This window comes from Siniperca chuatsi, linkage group LG2 (genome assembly GCF_020085105.1).
Source record: "Siniperca chuatsi isolate FFG_IHB_CAS linkage group LG2, ASM2008510v1, whole genome shotgun sequence".
Classification (NCBI taxonomy): domain Eukaryota; kingdom Metazoa; phylum Chordata; class Actinopteri; order Centrarchiformes; family Sinipercidae; genus Siniperca; species Siniperca chuatsi.
In genome coordinates, this window is record NC_058043.1 from 3,282,216 (window position 1) to 3,301,919 (window position 19,704).

The window sequence follows — 19,704 nt, forward strand, 5'->3', positions numbered from 1 at the left end:
TGACCCTCCTCACACTTTGTAATTCTCAACACCTGCAAAAACACGATGGGACGTAACCTGAGAAGCTTTTGCTCATTCATAAAAGCAGAGGGAGGGTTTTACACATACAGACTGAGTGGATAGACAGATGAAGGGATGACAGGATGAATGGATAACTCTGCTGAGCTAAATGCATCAATTCTGTTTTGATGGATAGAACAGTTGAAGGAGTAGTAATAGTTTTTGTCTTTAATTGTTGTGTAAAATATATATTAACACCAAACTATCTTGAAAACTAGGGGAAAGGAAAAGAAATGGAAAAGGGAAAACACTAGGCTGGTTCTGTACCTCTGAATCACGGCCCATATCTCTAGGTCTGGTTTTGTGTTCATTGACAGCTGTTTCAACCAATCAGAGCTTTGCAGGATTAAGAATGGGGACCCCATCTTCCTATACACAGCTATAAGGCTACCCAGCTACATCCACGAAAAATTGCAACAGGTTGACGTAGCTGTACAGGTTGATGAAAATCATCTTATTTTTCTTTCAGACAGCAGACGTGCTTCTGATGCAGGTCTACTCGATGTGTGTTTGACCCACAATGGACCCATTCACATGAGGCAGCTTTCACCCTGCTTGTCACTGTCAGTAGAGACAGTCTGCAGTGTGTTTCTGAATTAGTCAAGTCAAGTCAATTTAATTTATATAGCCCAATATGACAAATCACAAATTTACCTCAAGGGACTTCACAATCTGTACAGCGTCCAACCCTGGCTGGGAGGAGGGTTGCTGATGTGCGTTGACCCATTCAGATAAACCCCCCACGTCACTGTGTCGGGCTGAACTGAGCATTACAGATATTTACAACGGTCATGAAAAACTTGAGTTAACTGCTCTCAACCACTGCCACCACACTTTCCGTGTTGACTGTAAATAATGTACAATATACAGGACAGATATGTCACTCGCTACTGATTAGTTAGGGCAAAATAAAACAATTAACACCCCCTCGACAACATGCTAACATGAACATGATTTCAGGCTGAATAAATAAAGTGAAACAAAATGGCAATTCAGTCTGATTGTCATGCTAGGTAAACACACAGTCTGCAGTGGAGCTGCTTTGACTGATGTTTTAAAAAATAAAAATAAAAATAAGGACAGAGACTCCTGAACATGAACTTGAATGTATTGTTTTGTTTTCCATATTCAGTACGAATGGTCTTTTAGGCTAAAGCTGTGCAGAAACGTTTTGACCAAATTGGGCACAAATGTAACTTTGTATCAGTAACTCTGACGCTGAGGACTTTTCAAGTATCAGGCTTCAGGACATGAGAGTCAACTCTATCTAACAAGCTGAGCTCCATGTTTGTCTATGTTGTGTTTATCTTGAAGATTGTAAGTGCTTTTGCTTGACTTTTATTATGGTCATTCAATCATATTTGTTGAGCTTTTCTGAATTTGAGAAAAAGATTAAACAAGATTAAAGACATTATGTATCATTTTACATGAAGCATCTCAAAGATGAACTGAGCAGAACTTTAAAGGGCCGAAGACCTCAAACTGTCAAATGGAGGCTTTATGGCTCCAAGCAAATCCTTCTATCTGAAAGAGTCATGACATTATGACGGTTTTGATCTTTTTTAAGCTTCTTCCTTCAATACTTCCAGGAAATGTTGCTGCTAAGTAACATTAGGCGCAAATGACAAATATTATTAAACACAAATAAACCAAAGCCAGCACACTGGCAGTGGTTTATTTGTGTAGTTTCATTCCACATAGATTTCATTTCATTTGAAAAAAGTGATGAAAAATATTTTGTTCCAGTTACAATGCGAATAATCTGCGATTGACCGTCACCTCCGACCTCTCTGTGGAGGCGAATAAGAAAAGAAACATGTGATGAATGTCACATTCATCATATAGTATTACAACTGAATAGCATAGTTTTACAGATTTAGAGATACTGATGAATGATATGTACTACTTTGTGAATAAGCAGAATGGTTGAGAGGTGGGAGGAGAGAAAATTATTTATTTCTATAATGTCATCCAGTGTTGGGAAATACACAATATAGTCCCGAAAATCTCTCGTCCCACAGAATATGCAGATATCTCTGCCTGAAGGACGTCTCCTGGCAGCTTCCAACAAGGTAGGACTCCTCTGGAGCTGTCTGAAATATCAGCCGAGATAGCAGTTATTTCTTAAGGTAAAGAAGTTGATAAAAAAAGCTTTAAAGTCAGATCTAATTTGTGTCACTCTGCAAACCTTTGGCCAGTTAGGACTGATTTCTCAGACGCTGATAAATACGAGCCCAGAGAGAGCAACTGCCTCACCAGCTGGAGCCTCAATCAACCCGAATTCATGCAGTTACAGGACAGGTTGAGTTAAAGAAGTGGCAGGGCTGAATACAAACACCTTCGGTTGAAAGCATTAAGTTTACATCCTTTCCCTGGAATTAAGCAAAAGGCCTTCTGGGAAATGTAGGTGGCAGAAGCATAACAGGGAGGTTAAAGGTAAATGGAGATATCTAAAACATATTTCTCCAAAAACATATCCTGGATTGATAATATCCTGAAGTGAAAATATCTAACAGTTTAAGAGTAGTTAATGTGGATTTTTTTCCCCGTTAAGAACTGAGAAGACCCGACTGAGAAGTTCTTGTACCCGTACAGTTCTGGCTCAAGCATAAAATAACGAGGTCAGGCTTTTTCTGTGTTTCATTAAGAGATAATAATGTTTTAGTTAATGAAAATGTCACAGAGTTTATACACAGTAGCATGTGAACTAATCAACTAACCTTGTCAAGTGTTTCTGTCCGGGGGAAAGAATATCGAGACAGGAATGCTTTCAGGGAGGAAGTAAAAACATATCTTTAGTTTAAAAAAGGGAATTTACTGCAGTTGTATCTTCAGAAAGACTTCAGCTTTTCAGACATTGAGAGTTCCCACCATTAGTGATGATCATGTTTATACTGTATTATCTGCCTCATTCTAACTGTATCACAAAAGTAATTCAAAACCTGATAAGAGCACTCAGTGAATAAATGGTATGGAAACCCTCTATTAAAAAGGAATCCTCAAAGCAGGTTTATTTACTTTAGTGGCATTTCAGAAGTGAAATATAGCATTGATGAGCATTAAATTGCAAGATTATTTATTTTAAAAGGATGAATCACATTATCAATCAGTTGCAGAGCATCTGCCCTTGATGTGGGCCAATCAGTGGCTGGGTTTAGACCAGTGGGCGGGATAAACACGTGTTTGACTGTTACAGAGTGGAATTTGCAGGTTACCCTGCAGCCGGCGCTTACTGACAAGCTTTTAAATCCTTAAGTAAACATACTACAGCTCTGCTAACTCCAGGGTAACATTACCCCTCATCAATCAAACTTCACAGTAAAGCTCCTACGCTCTCTAACACAACAGGTTCATAACAACTGTTGTCCACATTCTTCATGCCATTACAAATTATTTTCTAACTATACAGTAGCGTAAACCGGTCACAGCGAATATTTGATGCCTATTAAGAATTGTCTCATTATAAAATCGTCCTTCTGTTCATCTTTCTGTCCGTAACAATTAGTGCTGGCAAACAATGAAGGAACAAATATTCTGTTCGGTTTATGCCAGATGTGCACTGGTACGTACTGCTTCCAGGAAATAGCCACAGCCGCGCACTCTGCATCTGACACTGATAACTTGTCTTCTTCCACCTACTCTGCTTTTATATGTAATCAAACTAACTGCCAGCGATCGAGATGGAAGCATTATAACCTTAAACTGTGTTATAGACAAAGTTGAGCTGTAAGCAGTGCAGGTGGTGACACAGCAGTTATGTTCTAAAGCAGAAATAAAAAAAACATCAAACATCAGTTTTCAGTCTCCTTTTCATTCCCTCATTACATCAAACTCAAACATCAGAGTCAGGCAACAGTAAATACAAGAAACAACAGGATGACTATGTTAATGTTTTCTCATGGGTTAAATTTGCAACGCTGCCGTGGTTTTTTAATCCACCACGGGTCTAATTTGCCTAATCTTCACGGTTCTTCAGATGTGTTGGAAATGCAAACAAAAATGTGCAAAAAAGGCTTTTATTCCTTAGTTTAGTTTTTGAGATTAGCTCCTGTGGTTCCATGCAATGTCTTTTGTCGAAAAGGGCCTAATGTTACCTCACACAGACACATAGGACAATCTGTCTTGGATATTCACAAACAAACTACAAAATGATGGTGTGACTGGGCCCTAAGAGCTGAGAGTTGGTATATATTTAAACTTTGCAAATCTCAGGATACGCAGTGTCTCAGAACACCTCTGGAGGTGGTTTAGGTGATTAGATCAACATCCTTCTATGATGCATCTTGTTGTGTTTACACTTGGACTTGAGCATAATCTGCAAGGACATTATTGCCAAGTGATAACAGGGTATAAGATGCTTTCATGGCAACATAAAATCTAACAAATCCACAAAACAAAACTATCACATATAAGGTTGCTTGCCTCCCAACAGTCTGCAACTTTTACTAAATCAGCCATGTAAATGTTCTTCTCACCAGCAGGTCACAATAAATCACAGCCAGAGTCTTTATAAACACCAATCAACTCTGCATGTGTGTGTTTGAGCACTTGGATTTGCTCTACAGACCCCATACCATATAAAATCTTATCTGTGTTTTCTTTCCAGATTGGCTGGCAGTCCCACCGATCACAAACACACTCATAAACACACACTCAGCCATTGTTCCATGTTTCACTTGGAGCAGATGACATATGTTATCAGACTCCAAACCCACGGCACCAGCCAAAAACCATTCGCGTTTTTTAAAATAAGGCGGGTGTCCCTCCCAGTCGACACAGCCAAGACACACGGAGAGGACTGTCAGAATAAATGATCTGTGTTATTAGTTGTCAGAGATGGCCTTAAATTGTAGGTCTCAACACAATCAACAGTTAGTGTGATTGTGGAGGTCAGTGTGAAGACTTTCTGGTACTCACACACAGCAGGATGCTCCTTGATGCAACCATTGTTATCATATTTTTTTATTATTTCCCATTTATTCTACTCCAGTAACGCCCTGCTTCGCACACTCTGTTGTTGAACATTGGTGGTGGACGAGGACGTCAGTAAGTGTCTTGCTTAACGGCAAATTTGCCAACCACATTTTCCCAACCAGTGCTGTACGTCCACATAGTTTCTTTCTTGTCGCAAGACCTTTGCTCTAACTACTAGCTTCCCCATTTTTACTTCATATTGGCTTCACATAAAAAACATCCCAAAAACATGAGAAGATGCTAGACAGTTGCTTTACATGAAAACATCTTAAAACATAAGAGACATTTGACATTGGCAACACGGTGGCTTTAAAAATTTTAGGCCAAACACACATTTAACAGTAATTTGTTGCAGATTAACACGGCCAAGTTGCCCATTACAAGATGCCTATGTGTGGAAACACATGCCTGTTAGAAAAACATGTATGCTTCAGTTGGGATCCCTCTTTCTATTTCTCCCCCAACCCAGCGTCTTCATGTTGATGTGTCCTTAAGCATGACATTGAGCCCCGGACTGCTCCAGATGGGCAGCGCAGTCTATTAACAATTTCATAGCATAAACGCATAATCGATGAACTAAAAAAAATATATATATATAGATCAATTTATAATGAAAACAATCACTTGTTTAACATCAAGCTTGGCATATGTTTCTTTGTGTTCTCTCCTCCTGCACACAATGGCCTTATTCACGAGTTCATATGCACAGATTTGATCCTAACTTTTGTGTATGAACAAATTAAGAACTTATGTTTATCAATGTTTTCGTATTTCCAAAATGTTCGGGGATAAGAACAAAACTTTTACAAGTAGTCCAAATTAAAATATGTTGCATGTAACTGCCCTCCAGAATGACACATACAAGCTGATCCCATATCGGCAGGACGACATCATTTGTCTGTGTTACACTGTTGGAAAAATACATCTGTTTTATGGTGTGACGATGCTATGATTAAGGTTTGGTTAGGTTTAGGCACACACAAGACTTGGTTAGGGAAAGATCATGGTTTGGGTTGAAATAAGTAAATCGTTTTAGGTTAGGGAAACTTCATTGTCATGGTTACAATAATAGAGACTTGGTTAAGGTTGGGGAACGGACAGGAGTCATAATTCCTGCTGCCACTAGCGGGCTTTGTCACTTGAAGGTAGACGTGTTGTTTTGGGACACTGATGCTGTGGTTTTTCCACCACTCTATAGATGGTAGGTGGTTGGGGCACGGTATTATGGCTTGCTGTCCTTATATGGGATTATCCCAGTGTTTCCTTGTGCTAAGAACAATCCTGATTCACAAAGATTTTCACGTGAACAAATTAGTTCTCTGTCCAGGTTTCATGACACAGGAGTAGGGTTTTTTAACCCTAATTTTCTCCTATTCTGTTTTTTCTTTTTGGTGAGTAAGGCCCAGTATTTTGTATCTCAGAGGGTAGTAGAAGGGGGTTGTTTTACTCCTGTGTGCGCTCCATTTAGGCGTCCATTTCTTAAGAGAACTGGAACACTACGGTCCTTCTCCAGCTGAGCCTGTTGAATGAATAGACTTCCTCTAGCTGAGTCCGCTTATTTCCTGTTGGCTACAGATGGATGATATGAAACAATTTACTGATAAAGCTCTTCACGACAAATTTTATTGGACCTGATGGGTTGCATTCTGATTAAATAAAGAGTAATTTCGAGCGTGTTTGCAAAAAACAAATTAGTTCATCATTTTTTGGTTGTTTCTTTGGTAAAAAAATTGTATGGAAAAACAATTTGGCTCAGTGTGCGTCACGTGATCCTGCAATACCGAGTGTGGCCACTACACCAAAATTGGTTCACAGACAGTCTGACAAAGAAGGAGCATTACACCAAAGCAAAGCCCTTGACAGATATTGATAAAAGTTATAATTCAGTGCTGCAAAGCATCATTATCTGTCACGCAGTAAGACAGTTTTCAGCAGTTACTGAAAGGTAGTTATTGAAAATCAAACACACATCACATGTGGCGTCTGGGTGTTTGAGTGGTTAGGAAACACACTATATAACCACAACATCCCTGGTTCGACTTTTGCTGCATGTCACATCCCTTATCTTCTGTCTCTCTCTACTATCAAATGTCCATTAAAAAAGAAATAAAAAATGCCAAATAAAAGTAACATGTTACAATACTGCGTCGTTGGAAAACTCTGGACAGCACATACTACATCAACAGGTGACTGAGAAAGGTGAAACGATGGACAGCCATGTGAGAACATTATCGATTAAACATTAAACATCTAATGAAATATGAGAAGTTAAGTCTAAGATGCCAGCTCATCAGCACCAGTTACATGTGGTTTTATGTTGTTGACAGGAAATTTAATGTGATTCACATCCTGTTGGCTTTATATTGCAAGGTTGATGATGCAATGCGGTAAAATATAACAGTGGAGGATTTATCCTCATTACTATCATGTTCATAGTCATACTTATAGTCATCACCACTGTTGATGTCAGTTCTCAGATTTCTCTGTGAAGCTTTTTTAGCTTATAACAGCTTCTGATTTAAAAAGAACAATATCTCCTCCATTAACACTGCTGGAATCCCCAACTTTAATAAAATCTCTTATTTCAATTTGTCATTTTATTCCCCCACTCCCACAAATTTTCACATTTGTGTGGATTTATGATGCAAATATAATTTACTTATTTTATCAAAGCCAAATAATGAACAATGATGAGTTTCTCTCTCCTCCTCATTTGTAATAAAAGTTTTTTCTATTATACTACTAATTCTGACCGATTGTGTTTATGTCAAGTAGTTCCTATTAATCCAGAGTGTATTTTTATTTCTCTCTCTCTCTTTCTCACCACCTATTACCTGTTAACTGTCAATGCCAGGGAGCAAGGTATAATGAGGAAGGAGTTATGATGACTCCAAAAAAAATACAAAAAGGGAAGGAGAGACAGAAAGGTGGGGGCAAGGGTATTTAGGCAACATATGACAGAATTTAAGGAAACACAACACCGGAGACCAACCAACTGTAGAGACAAACCGATCAGAGGAAACTGAAATAACCAGCTGGGGTTTAATAATCTGACCGAGGATCTCAGCAAAAGCAACATGATGAAGAGCTTTCTTCTGCTCATCCTCTCAATGATGGCAGGTAAAATCAGAATCAGAAATACTTTATTGATCCTCGAGGGGAAACTCTTTTGTTACAGCAGCTCACTGTCACGTCACTGCACACAGGAATAGAAGTACTGAGCAAATCAACATATAATACACTATAATACAGCAATTACAAGATAAATTAGGTACAAAGTGGATATAAGTATAAAATTAAAATAAGTGTAAAGTACAAAGTGGATTTACCGGTTGATGATAACTATGAACGATATAATAATACAATGTAATAATATAAGTAATAAGTAATAGTGCATGAACTGTCAAGTTAAGTGTAGCTTAAGATGATTATGAGATGGTGGATATTGCACAGCAGTAATAGAAGTATGAATAAATATCAATAAATAGGGAATTTTAAACTAAACGATTATTAATACCTAATTACTGACATTGCAGACTAATGAATGTTACACCAATAAACCCTTTTCAACATATTCTGTGGTCTAGTTTGAGCAAACTGATTTGTGTTAATGTGCCTTACCACTGCCATCAATATGAGTAGAAATCGTACTGCAATATACTGCAATGCTGTACAGCTCCAAAACCCAGGCAATTACAACTAAATACAAAACTCAGGTTCACAAATTCAAAGCAAGAGTACTACATTTTCATTTGAATAGACATCTGTTTTGCTCTCACTTTTATTTTATATGTAACACAGTAGTTAAGGAAAGATGATGAGTATATTAAAACTCCTTTTTTCACAATTGAAAAACATTTAAATAGGAATGTATTTCAAAATGAGTTTAAAAAAAAAATTCTGCCACTAGGATTGGAAAATGTCTGACTTTGGCAACTCTTGGTGGTAGCATGTAAAACGACACTGTGGTAGCCTCTTGCCGAGCATACAGCAACACCCAGTTTAAAGTTATACCAAAAAATCTGAATCACAAACCTGTACAGAATAATAAAGTTAAAGAATTCAAGCTCAATTGAAGCAGTTACAGGCAGGTCAGGGTGATTGTCAATATAGCTCTATTTTATAAAATCTCATACATAAAAAATAAATTATGAATGAAAATACACAATGAACAAGTTTAATTGGACAAATCTGTGATTTACTGATTAATCCTGAAAGTGTTTCCTAGCATGATCCAGACAGTATATGTTTTGTTGATAAAGGATCATATTTAGATGGTTTCAGAAACTGACATGATGTGAACTTTTCTCTTTGATCTACAGGCTGTGAGGACTCATCTGAAGAGTCTGAAGTCAAGGGATGCCCAAACGGATGGGTTGAATTCACCTGGAAATATCCAAAACCAAATAGAAACTATCAAAGTATTGATATACAATGTGCCATTCGCAAAGAAACAATCATACAAAGTACTCAGACAGATGTGTGGGAAAACACAGGCGGAGTTTTCCTGTACAATGATACAAAAAATAAAAATCTCAGGGTGGTCATTAAACAACTTGATAAACATGGGAAGTACCGATGTGAATTTGTGAAAAAACAACAATCTCGCTCATCACATAAAAAAGAAGTGGAAGTTGGTAAGACATGTTCCATCTTTTTTTATTAGTCTCACATCTCCTTTGTTAAAGGACCAATATGTAACATTTAGGAGGAGCAATTGGCAGAAATGGAATATGATATTTTTAAGTATGTTTTCATTGTATAATGTATGTATGTATACGTATGTATAATCACCTGAAAATAAGAATCGTTGTGTTTTCATTACCTTAGAATAACCCCAGAACGGACAAACCAAACACTGGCTTTAGATAGGGCCTTTCGTGTTTTTCGCGAGTTTCACGGTAACCATAGTTTCTCCTACACGCTTGGAAGGGGAGGGTGAGGCGAGCGGTAAATAGTTGCAAACTGCAAATTCACCGCTAGATGCCACTAAATCCTACACACTGCTCCTTTAAAGCAATCAGGCTTACCGGCTGAGACCCCCTAAAGGTCTGATCCTGGAATCACCCCTAATATACACTGCTTACCAAGTTAGAAAAACATTGAATCAATTTGCCATAAAGCACACATTACAAGTCATGACAAACAGATATAATGGACAGATTTCACATTTTAACCTTTCTTTTTTATTTGCAGAGAAAGACGGCTGCCAGAGTCAATTGATTCAAACTGCGTACAAAACAGCTAAAACCACCATCACATGTCATTACAAAGGAAACAAAAACAAGTCCAAGTTTTTCTGCAAAGAGAACAATTCAACCTGTGAGGATATTTTATCAACAAAATCCTCTGTAAAGTCAAACGAGACATTCACTCTCACAGAAACCAAACGTGGCTTCAACATGTCCATCAGTAATGTGTCCTCACAGCATGCTGGTGTCTACTGGTGTGGAGTGGAATTAAATAAAGGAAATTCCCGAGCTTCACGCAAACAAATACAACTGAGGTTAAAGGTGAGCAGCACACATCTGACACTTTTAGGTTTGATTTACTCACATAGATGATTAAGGTGTCTCTGAAATATGTTGTTAAATACAGTCACTGATAGGCAATGCTGTCTGTCTGTCTGTCTACAGATATTACTACCTTCAATATGTCTTCAACTACTGGACAGAATCTTATATACTGGTGTGATTATCCAAATGGTACTTATATAAAGAAATTCATTTGTAAGGGAGAAGATCCATCTATATGTCAACCTCTAGTAAGCACCGCACAGCAAAACAAGAACACTGGGAAGTTTTCCATGAAGGATTACAAAGAGAAGAGCAGTATCACCATAACAGTGAGAGACGTAACACCAGACGACACTGGGACATACTGGTGCGGAGCTGAAAGCACTGACAAAACACGCAGCAACCCATTCTTCCACAGATTTGAGATGACTGTAAAGGGTGAGTGTTCACATTATTTTACTGGATGTAATCTGACCCCTGATGTAGTGAGATACTGCATGATTTAAATTAGATAGATTGAAAATACAATTCTACTCCCCTTTATAAAATGTTTGCTAGCACCAAAATAAAAGCTACAATAACTACTGATTACTGAAGTTATGTTAACAAATAACAAGAGAATCATTTGCGTTGTCTGTATATTTTCAGGCAACACAAATTATCCAAAATGGATACAGACAGTAGAAAACCCTTTGATTCTTACTGTAAAACTTAAATTATTAGCCCAGGCTTTTATTTGCTTCAATCACTGAACTCAGCCTGCCTATATTTGGGACAGGCATCTGTATGGGATAGGCCTTTAATTCCTTTCACACAAAACTCTTGGTCAGCAAAGATGGGAAATACTATAAAATTGTTTATTTAAACTAGTATGAATATTATTTGTATACAAATTGGGCTATCGAATAACATACCAATTATGAATCATTCATTTGATTTAGCTCCAAGAGACAGCGTATCTAGTAGGCCGACCTCATGCACAGAGAGAGAGAGAGAGAGACCCGTATCAAAATACTGGTAGCCTACCTTAGAAAGGATGAAAGCCGAAGGTTACCATAGTTATTTCAACCTTTGTTTGCACGTAGAGAAAGGTAGAGACACTTTTATTTTGTAGCCAGCAAGGTAACGAAAACAAGACGGTGCAGGAAGAAGGGAAAATATTGTTTATGTGAGTTAAAGTACAGTCAGTAGACAACAATGGACTTCACATGACAATATCCATAGCTATAAGGATTGTTTTTTATAAAAAAAATATTTAGATTATTTTGATCGGTAGACCCTTAAGGACTAAAGGAATATAAATAATCGCGGAATGGAGACATGTTCAGACTTTATGACCGCTTCAAAGGTAGGGAGGAAACACTTTGTTTTCATCTCTCTTGTTTACCATGCCGGTAAATCTGAATGAATTATACTTTGGTGCTCATGGTTTCCATAAAATGAACTGCATGATTGAATTGTGGAGAATCTAACCGATCTAAAGATGTGGAGCACGTCCATAATGATAAAAGTTTAAACATGTATATTTTTATGCACTTTCTAAGCAGCTTAGAACTAGCTCAAGCGGGTGACCCGGTGGGCTTTAAGAAGTTTTATACATCCAAAGAACTTCTATTACAAACAGACCTGGCATCTAACTGAGACCTGCATTTATTTGTCAAAACGTGTAACCACACCCGGCCAGGGTGAAAGGGATCAGTGTTTAATTGGGACTTGACTTTTAACTGAAGTTTTACTGTATTTGAAGAAGCAAATCTGTGTCTGACACCCTGACAAGTCTTACAGTCCCAGGCTCATGATGGCAATTTTTCTATATATTTAAAAAGGGATTTTATTTTTTTAAATCTACTTATTTTGCCAGGTTCTGCCAAATTGTATTTCTTTCTTTGCTACTGTTAATCTGTAATCTCATATCTATTTTGTATGGCTGTGATGATATGTTTATCTCCTGATTCAATACTATCGCGACACTTGGGTGCCGAAGTATTGCGATTCGATATTACGATTTATTGCGATTTTTGTTTGCTTTTTTAACACTAGACCATGGGAAGAAGTTGATACACTTCCAGAGACTGTATATCATGGGTCATATTAACAAAAACAATCCACATCACATCAGCAGCCTCATTGCTATACTGCATAAAAAAGTGGTAAATAATATAATAATTTGAAGTCAACACGCTACATTTAGCTGTTCCTGCTCGTCAAGCTAGTGCCATAAAAATTCAGGAATTCAAATTTTAAATTAATTAATGTAATTCATTTTAAATAAATAATTAATAATACTATAATATATAATAATATAATAAATAATAATTGATATAAAATCGATTCAGGAATCAAAAAATCAATTGAAAATTGTGGCGGCTCCCTCTATTATCTCATCAACATCATATCATCCAGTTGCTACATCTTCCGTTTCTTCAACACAATCAATTACTGCACCTCCTCAGAGTCATGATGAGAAAGCACTCCTGTTTTCTGAAACCTACAGCAGCATAAGGAGGAGGAGGTGGAAGATATTTAAATGATTGAACAACATTTTTGTGAAAATTCCCTTTAAATCCCATAACACAGACAGTTCTGGATGAGTTCTGTGTGTTAATGGTGGTTTAAATAACTGGTCGTCTTTTCTTTGTGTGGTTTTGTCTCTTGCAGATGACTCTTCGTTAACTGTAAAAATTGCTGCGATCGTCAGTGTAGCGGTGCTGGTGCTGGTGCTGGTGCTTGTTTTGGTTCTCGTCTATAAACGTAAGAGACTTCTTTACCAGTTTGCACGACATGAAACACACATTCACATACATACATGCATACACACTGGCAAGCAGTGATTACATAAGTTAATGAATCAATAAAAAGAATAAAAAGGTCCACACTACCTTTTTCATGTCTGATATTGATATTTGTCTAGCTTTCAGTATTATATTCATTTCTAGGGATACACAATGGTCAAGTCATAAAATCATATCAAATGAAAACAAACTGGCGAATACAAACATTAACAGGTGTAACTCAGTTATTTCCTGGTCAGTTGTACAGTAGGTCCTGGTTCTGAATGAGCTGGATTTGTGTAATGAAATTTATTCACTTCCTTTCCTTCTGCTTGTTCATTTCTTTTTACCGTTCCCTTACTTACAGTTTCTAATTTTTCTTTTCCAGGATTTAAGCGTTTGAAAAACACACAAAATGAAGAAGCACAGGACAACAAAGAGGTAAGTGTACATATTTGTGTAACGATGGCAGAGGTTCATACAGACAGTTTGACATCATCTTATTGTCTTTCTTTTAACAAGCGCTGTGGTGTAAGCTAACCTGCCACAGTTTACAGACGTCGTGGACCACAAATACCCAGTGAAAAGTCTGCCAATGAGCATCACAAATACCCTGGAGTTTTTGCCCTTGACGTTAGTGATCACTGTCCCGTCGCCTGTGTCAGAGATACTAAAATCCCTGAATCTCAAATTATCACCACAAGAAATTACAAGCATTTTAATCTGCAGGATTCTTTTTTAATGATTTGTCAATCTCTGACATTGATCTTCTCTATTTCTGATCCTGCCGTGGCACTGGAAAACTTTTCACAATCTTTTAATATCATTGCTGACAGATATGCTCCTTATAAAAACATAGAATTAAAAACAGATTCCCCACAACTCTCCAGTGCCATCCATAACAGAGACAAAGCCTGGTCCAAGGATAGATAGTGGCACCCCTGAGGACTGGTTAAACTTTAGGCAACAAAGAAACATCTGCACCAGCATGATTAGGAAGGCTAAATCAAATTATTATCAGTCAGCTCTCTCTGCCTGTGATAGTTCCACTAAATTTTGGAACACCATAGCATCTCTTAAGAACTCATCATGGTCACGCCATTAAAACTTTAAATGGCACCCATATTACTCTGGGGCTGAGTCCTACAAATACTTAGGAATTTGGCTTGACATCAGACTATCATTCAAGATTCATATTCAACATTTGACTCAAAATTTAAAAATCAAACTAGGTTTCTTATACAGAATTAAACTGTCGGTCTTCTTCCAACTGTAAAACTACTCAACCTTCATGTCTGTCTCTGACTGTATTGTCATGCTGCCCCATCAATACTTCAGCAGTTAAATCACAGTGCTTTACGCTGTATCACAAAAGACAAATTTTATACTCATCATTGTTCTATGTATCACACGGTTGGATGGACCTCCTTACAGTCAAGAAGAAATAGCCATCTCATGTTATTTATCTAGAAAGCTCTACAATAACTCCCTAACCTTAGATATCCCTCATGTACGCACTAATGTTGGCAGAACTGGTTTCAGGTACTATGCACTTACATTCCCCTTGGAGATTTTAAAGCTTTTTTATCTGATGTTTTTTTATGATTCTTGTAAGTGTTTTATTAATTCTTTGTTTAATGTGTTGTTGTGTTGTTTCTGGTTGATGATTGTTTTATTGTGGATGTTTCTTGCTCTCAGGTGTCTCTTTGAAAAGAGATCTTAATCTCAATGAGACTGTCTGATTAAATAAAGATTTTTTTTTAATTCTTTGCTGCATAGCTAGTTAGTTTGCTAGATAGTTAGTTCACTTGCTAAGCTGCATTTCCTATAAAATATTTACATTTGGATGAGCTCCAGTTTGGTACCAACAGTCTTGGCCTTTCAATAAGACTAAGAGTCTACAGTCATGCTAGCAGCTCTGTGACGCTATACTTATGCACAACGGTGCTCTGAACTAATTACTAACGCTAGCAGAGCAACATGCTCACAATGACAATAAAGCTGTAAGGAACACTAACGTAAAAGTCACCTATGTCTGAATGACTCCATGAATCCATTACTTTAACAGATATATAAAGCCAATAATGTTACGTATTCCACTTGTGAAAAGGACATGAAAAGGAATTGCGTAGCTCAAGAGCTTAGTAATGTGTAAATTAGTTGCCAGAAAACATCTGTAGTGATGTCCACTCAGAGCCATCAGCAAAGTAAACATGGAAGTCACTGCAGTATTATGCTCATTTCGAGGGATACACAATGGTCAGGTCATAAAATCATATTAAATGAAAACACAGAGTCTACAGCCATTAGCGGCTCTGTGAGGCTGTACTGGACAGCTGTGTTTTGAGCTAAATGATGATGTTAGCGTGCTAACATGCTGACAGTGACATGCTGATGTTTAGCAGGTATACTGTTTACAGCGTTCATCATCTTAGTTTAGCGTGTACAGCTGAGGCTGATGGGAATATGATACGTTTTTCAGGTATTTGGGCATAAACTAAAGTATTGGACAAATTCAAATTTTGACCTAGTAAAGGCGCTAAGTGAAAAGTCAGTCAAAAGTCATAAGGAAACATCGTCTGGCAACCACGAATGTCTGGGCCAAATTCTGTGCCAATCCATCATGTAGATGTTGTGATATATCACTGGATACGTGAAGACTTTGACCTGATTATGAGGGATCACCAAAGTCATTACAATTCATACTAAGGGGGGCATGCATGTATGTACAAAATGTCATGGCAATCCCTTCCACACTTGTTCAGATACTTCTGTCTGGACTGAAAGTGGTGGACTGACCAACTGCCTGACAGACCGGCATTGCTATCCATAAAGCTACAACTTTTTCACAAGATATTATGATTACTGTGAACCCAGCGCAGCTTTGTGTGTTTATGTCTTGTTAGGAAACACTGGTGGAGACGCTGCTATTCTTATTGAACTGACAAGAGTGGACAATGATATTTTCACGCGCTATACTGTGGGACGGGTCTGGGTATTAAAGAGCAAATTTTAGTTTCGGCAAACCAGATGATGTCAAACTGTCTTTAAGAACTTCTGCCATTAATATAGCCAGTGCTTATTGTTAGGATTGCATATGAACTATTCATCCTGTCTTTTTCATTCTGCTCTGGAAGGATTGTGCCTATGAGGAGATACAGGAGTGCCCCCAGAAGCCAGACTCAGGAACTGCGCTTAAAACTATTTATGCCACTGCCAACTTTCCCACAAACCCCTCTTCTGCCTCGCAGCATTACTCCAACATCAACTACCACATCAATAAGGACCACAGAATTGAATCAACACCTGAACAATATTTACAATAGAGTTAATCCAGGAATACTGGATTGGATTGATAGTATGTAAGAAATAGATCGTTTTAACCAATAAGTTGGCATTCTTGCAAGTTTGTTAATGATGTTGCTGCTTTTGTTTATTGTTGCCTTTGCTGCATTTGTGGCATTATTGTAGTTTCATCATTAAAAGATCTTTTTTATAAAACATTCCTTTTGTCACCAAGATAGTGCATTTGTACATAGTGTCACTTTGATTTTCTTTTTAATTTATTTCAAGATTGTATTTGATTTACAAAAAAATGTCTTTTTACCTTCATATCGAGTGGTAATCTTCATCCTATAATCGATATTATAAATTGTATTTGTTTATTTCGCAATAGTTACAAAGGGTTTTTCAGACAGAGACAAAAGAAAGAAAAATAAGACAAACAAGATGGCACAAACAAAGAACACAAAATACGTACAAACCAGAATATATAACATTATATCAGGAAAATGAAAATAAAAAGAAGTTCCTAAAATTTGCTCTAGTTTGGCTCCTTTGAGACTAGTTCATTTACTCATTTACTTTGTTGACCTTTTGACCTCACGCACATTACATTCACATTGTATATACATCAGTAAACACATACATGATAATGTGGCTTTTGTTTGATACATCATACTCACACGTTTATTTAGTAGTACACGTTTATTAGTTTCTATTCGTAGCGTGCACATTTAGTTAATTTCTCTACAGTCAAACTCTATTGTCATTAGTTAAGTTTGCCTTAAGTTGTTCTAATTTCTCAAGTTACCACTGCTGAGGGTGCTGCTGGTGCTGGAGACTGGTGTGGACAGTACTGCCACATCATGCGGGGATTGGGATTTCTAATTTAGAGATTTTGCTTATTTAGAATATCAGATTGTTGGTTCTTTTGCTTCTGTTAATGGTTAAAATATTTATACTGATAGACTAATTGCCCTGTTTTGTTTGTAGGTTAGTTGGTAGTTTTTGTGTGTTTCCCCAATGGTTTGACCAGCCACTATATATATTTCCTTTGTGGTCAGATTTGTCTGTTCAGTTCTATTCAGATTGTTAAATTGGCATAGCCTAACTTATGGGCCCAGAACTTTGTTGCTTATTTTGTAAAATGTATATTTCGTTTTTGGGTAAATAAAACCCTCTTTTTGAAAATTCACCTGTGACTCCTCGTGCCTGCCAGCTTGATCTCTCACAAAGCACGAATGGCTCTTTCAAATTTTCCAGGGTGAGGGGCCTGATTTAAAAAAAAAAAAGTTTCTTGGGGTGGATACAGGAAAGTATAGGAAAGGTCAAGGCTTTAATAAATGACATATAGGTTGAGTTTTACATTGCCAATTGGCTAGAGTCAGGGACAATTCTGAAAATATTGCAGACTGACAACAGTCTGTAAATGTATCATGCTGAATAATATTTTGAACAAGTTCATAATCATATTGGTTCTTGTGATTTAATCTTGTGTCTGTTGATCAAAACCTTTTCATGTATATAACTGAACCAAGCAATAATATATTCCTTAACCCTTTCAGTTCCAGGCCAAAAACTGTGGGGGATTTTTCCTACCTCCATTTATTTCCCTCTCAACTGTAATAACTATAATAAGTGGTTGGGATGAAAGTGCTAAAATAATAACACATGCATATATCAAATAGACATCATGAAAACAGCAGCAGTCACTAATATCTAATAAAAGGTCAGATGTTTAGTAAGATGACAGAGGATGGAATAAAAGATCTCTTAAAGAAGTTTCTCGTTGCTGTGGGTGTCCTATATCGTCTTCCTGAAGGGAGTTTTTCAATACAGATGTATTGTATTTTCTTTTTCAGAATAACCAGGGCTGTTATTAAATTCTGATTTAATTTAAGTGGAGAGCTGCAGTCAAGATTTCTAATGATTATATATACATTTATAATCCATTATAAATTTAGGTTCGCCTAGAAAGAATTGCTACAAATTATTTTAATTATAACTGTGAAGATGTCAAATATGAGAGCTCATTATTATCATAATTAGTGACATATGTGAGGTTTTTGGTGACGCTGACAGGAACTTTGAGCTCAGAACAGCCTCATAATCGATACATATTGATAAGATAATAAAAATTGATAAAGTCAAGCAACAAAGATGTACTCAGAGTAACTTTTACTCAGGTTTTACTCAATTTAAATGTCACTAATCTTTCTGACTTCATAGGGGTCAAGGGTCAACACCTAGAATGTGAATAGTTCACTAAACCATCATAACCAATGAATAACACAGGCAACTATTTAGTGAAAACAGGATTCTCTGTTTTTCACAGCTTATAGTGCAAACAGACTAACGTTTTGACGCTACTGTCTTCATCAGAGTGAAAACTGTCATTGGAAAATTGGTTGAACAGGGTTTTAAATCTATTGGAAAATGAATCCAAGGGTGGGGGTTGCCACAGTCAGTGTTCAAGTGCCACGACATCTGGTTTATGTCAGACAAACAAAAAGAGCTTTAAAGATTTGCATATCTGAACATAAAACCGCCATAAGTACACAAAACATGGATTATGCTGTTGCTCGACATTATGCACAGGCTAACCACGGTGTTGCAGCATCATTAAAGTTCTGGGGAATATTAAATATTTCACCCTCTCCTAGAGGTAGTGACATTATCAACTTATTGCTCCGCAGAGAGGCATGTTAGATTCACACTCTGAGCACAGTGGAGCCTTTGGCCTTAATGAAGAACTGAAATTGTCAGGTTTCCTCTAATTTGTCATATTTGATGGATGTTTGTACTTGTACCTTTTATACTTTTATCTTTGTAGCTTTAAGATCTGTGCTCTTTTGTACTTTTTCTTCTGACATGGTGTTAGGGGTGTGGCACTTGATTCATTATCCAATAGATTTGAAACCATGTTCAACCAATTATCCAATGACAATTGTGCACCTGGTTTAGGTTGACTATATGGGTTGTTTGTCTCATGCCTGTGTCCATTTTGACTCTGATGACTCTGTTTGCACTATTAAAAGCTGTGAATTAATCGGTGTGCTCCAGTCCCTTTTGTCCTCTGGAAACTATTCAGTGAACTCTGT

At 37.2% G+C, this 19,704-nt stretch overlaps 2 protein-coding genes across 3 annotated transcripts in view; one reads left to right on the top strand and one right to left on the bottom strand.

Annotated features, from left to right (window-relative positions):
* angpt4 (angiopoietin 4) overlaps nt 1–19,704 on the bottom strand; it is a 115,876-nt gene that overhangs the window by 65,737 nt on the left and 30,435 nt on the right. The window lies entirely within an intron of this gene.
* Nucleotides 7,948–17,798, top strand: LOC122870096. Its single transcript, XM_044183854.1, has 7 exons — nt 7,948–8,154; nt 9,357–9,671; nt 10,231–10,547; nt 10,769–10,988; nt 13,209–13,301; nt 13,710–13,762; nt 16,459–17,798. The coding sequence occupies exons 1-7, from the start codon at nt 8,112–8,114 to the stop codon at nt 16,645–16,647; spliced, it is 1,230 nt and encodes a 409-aa protein (XP_044039789.1). The 5' UTR covers nt 7,948–8,111; the 3' UTR covers nt 16,648–17,798.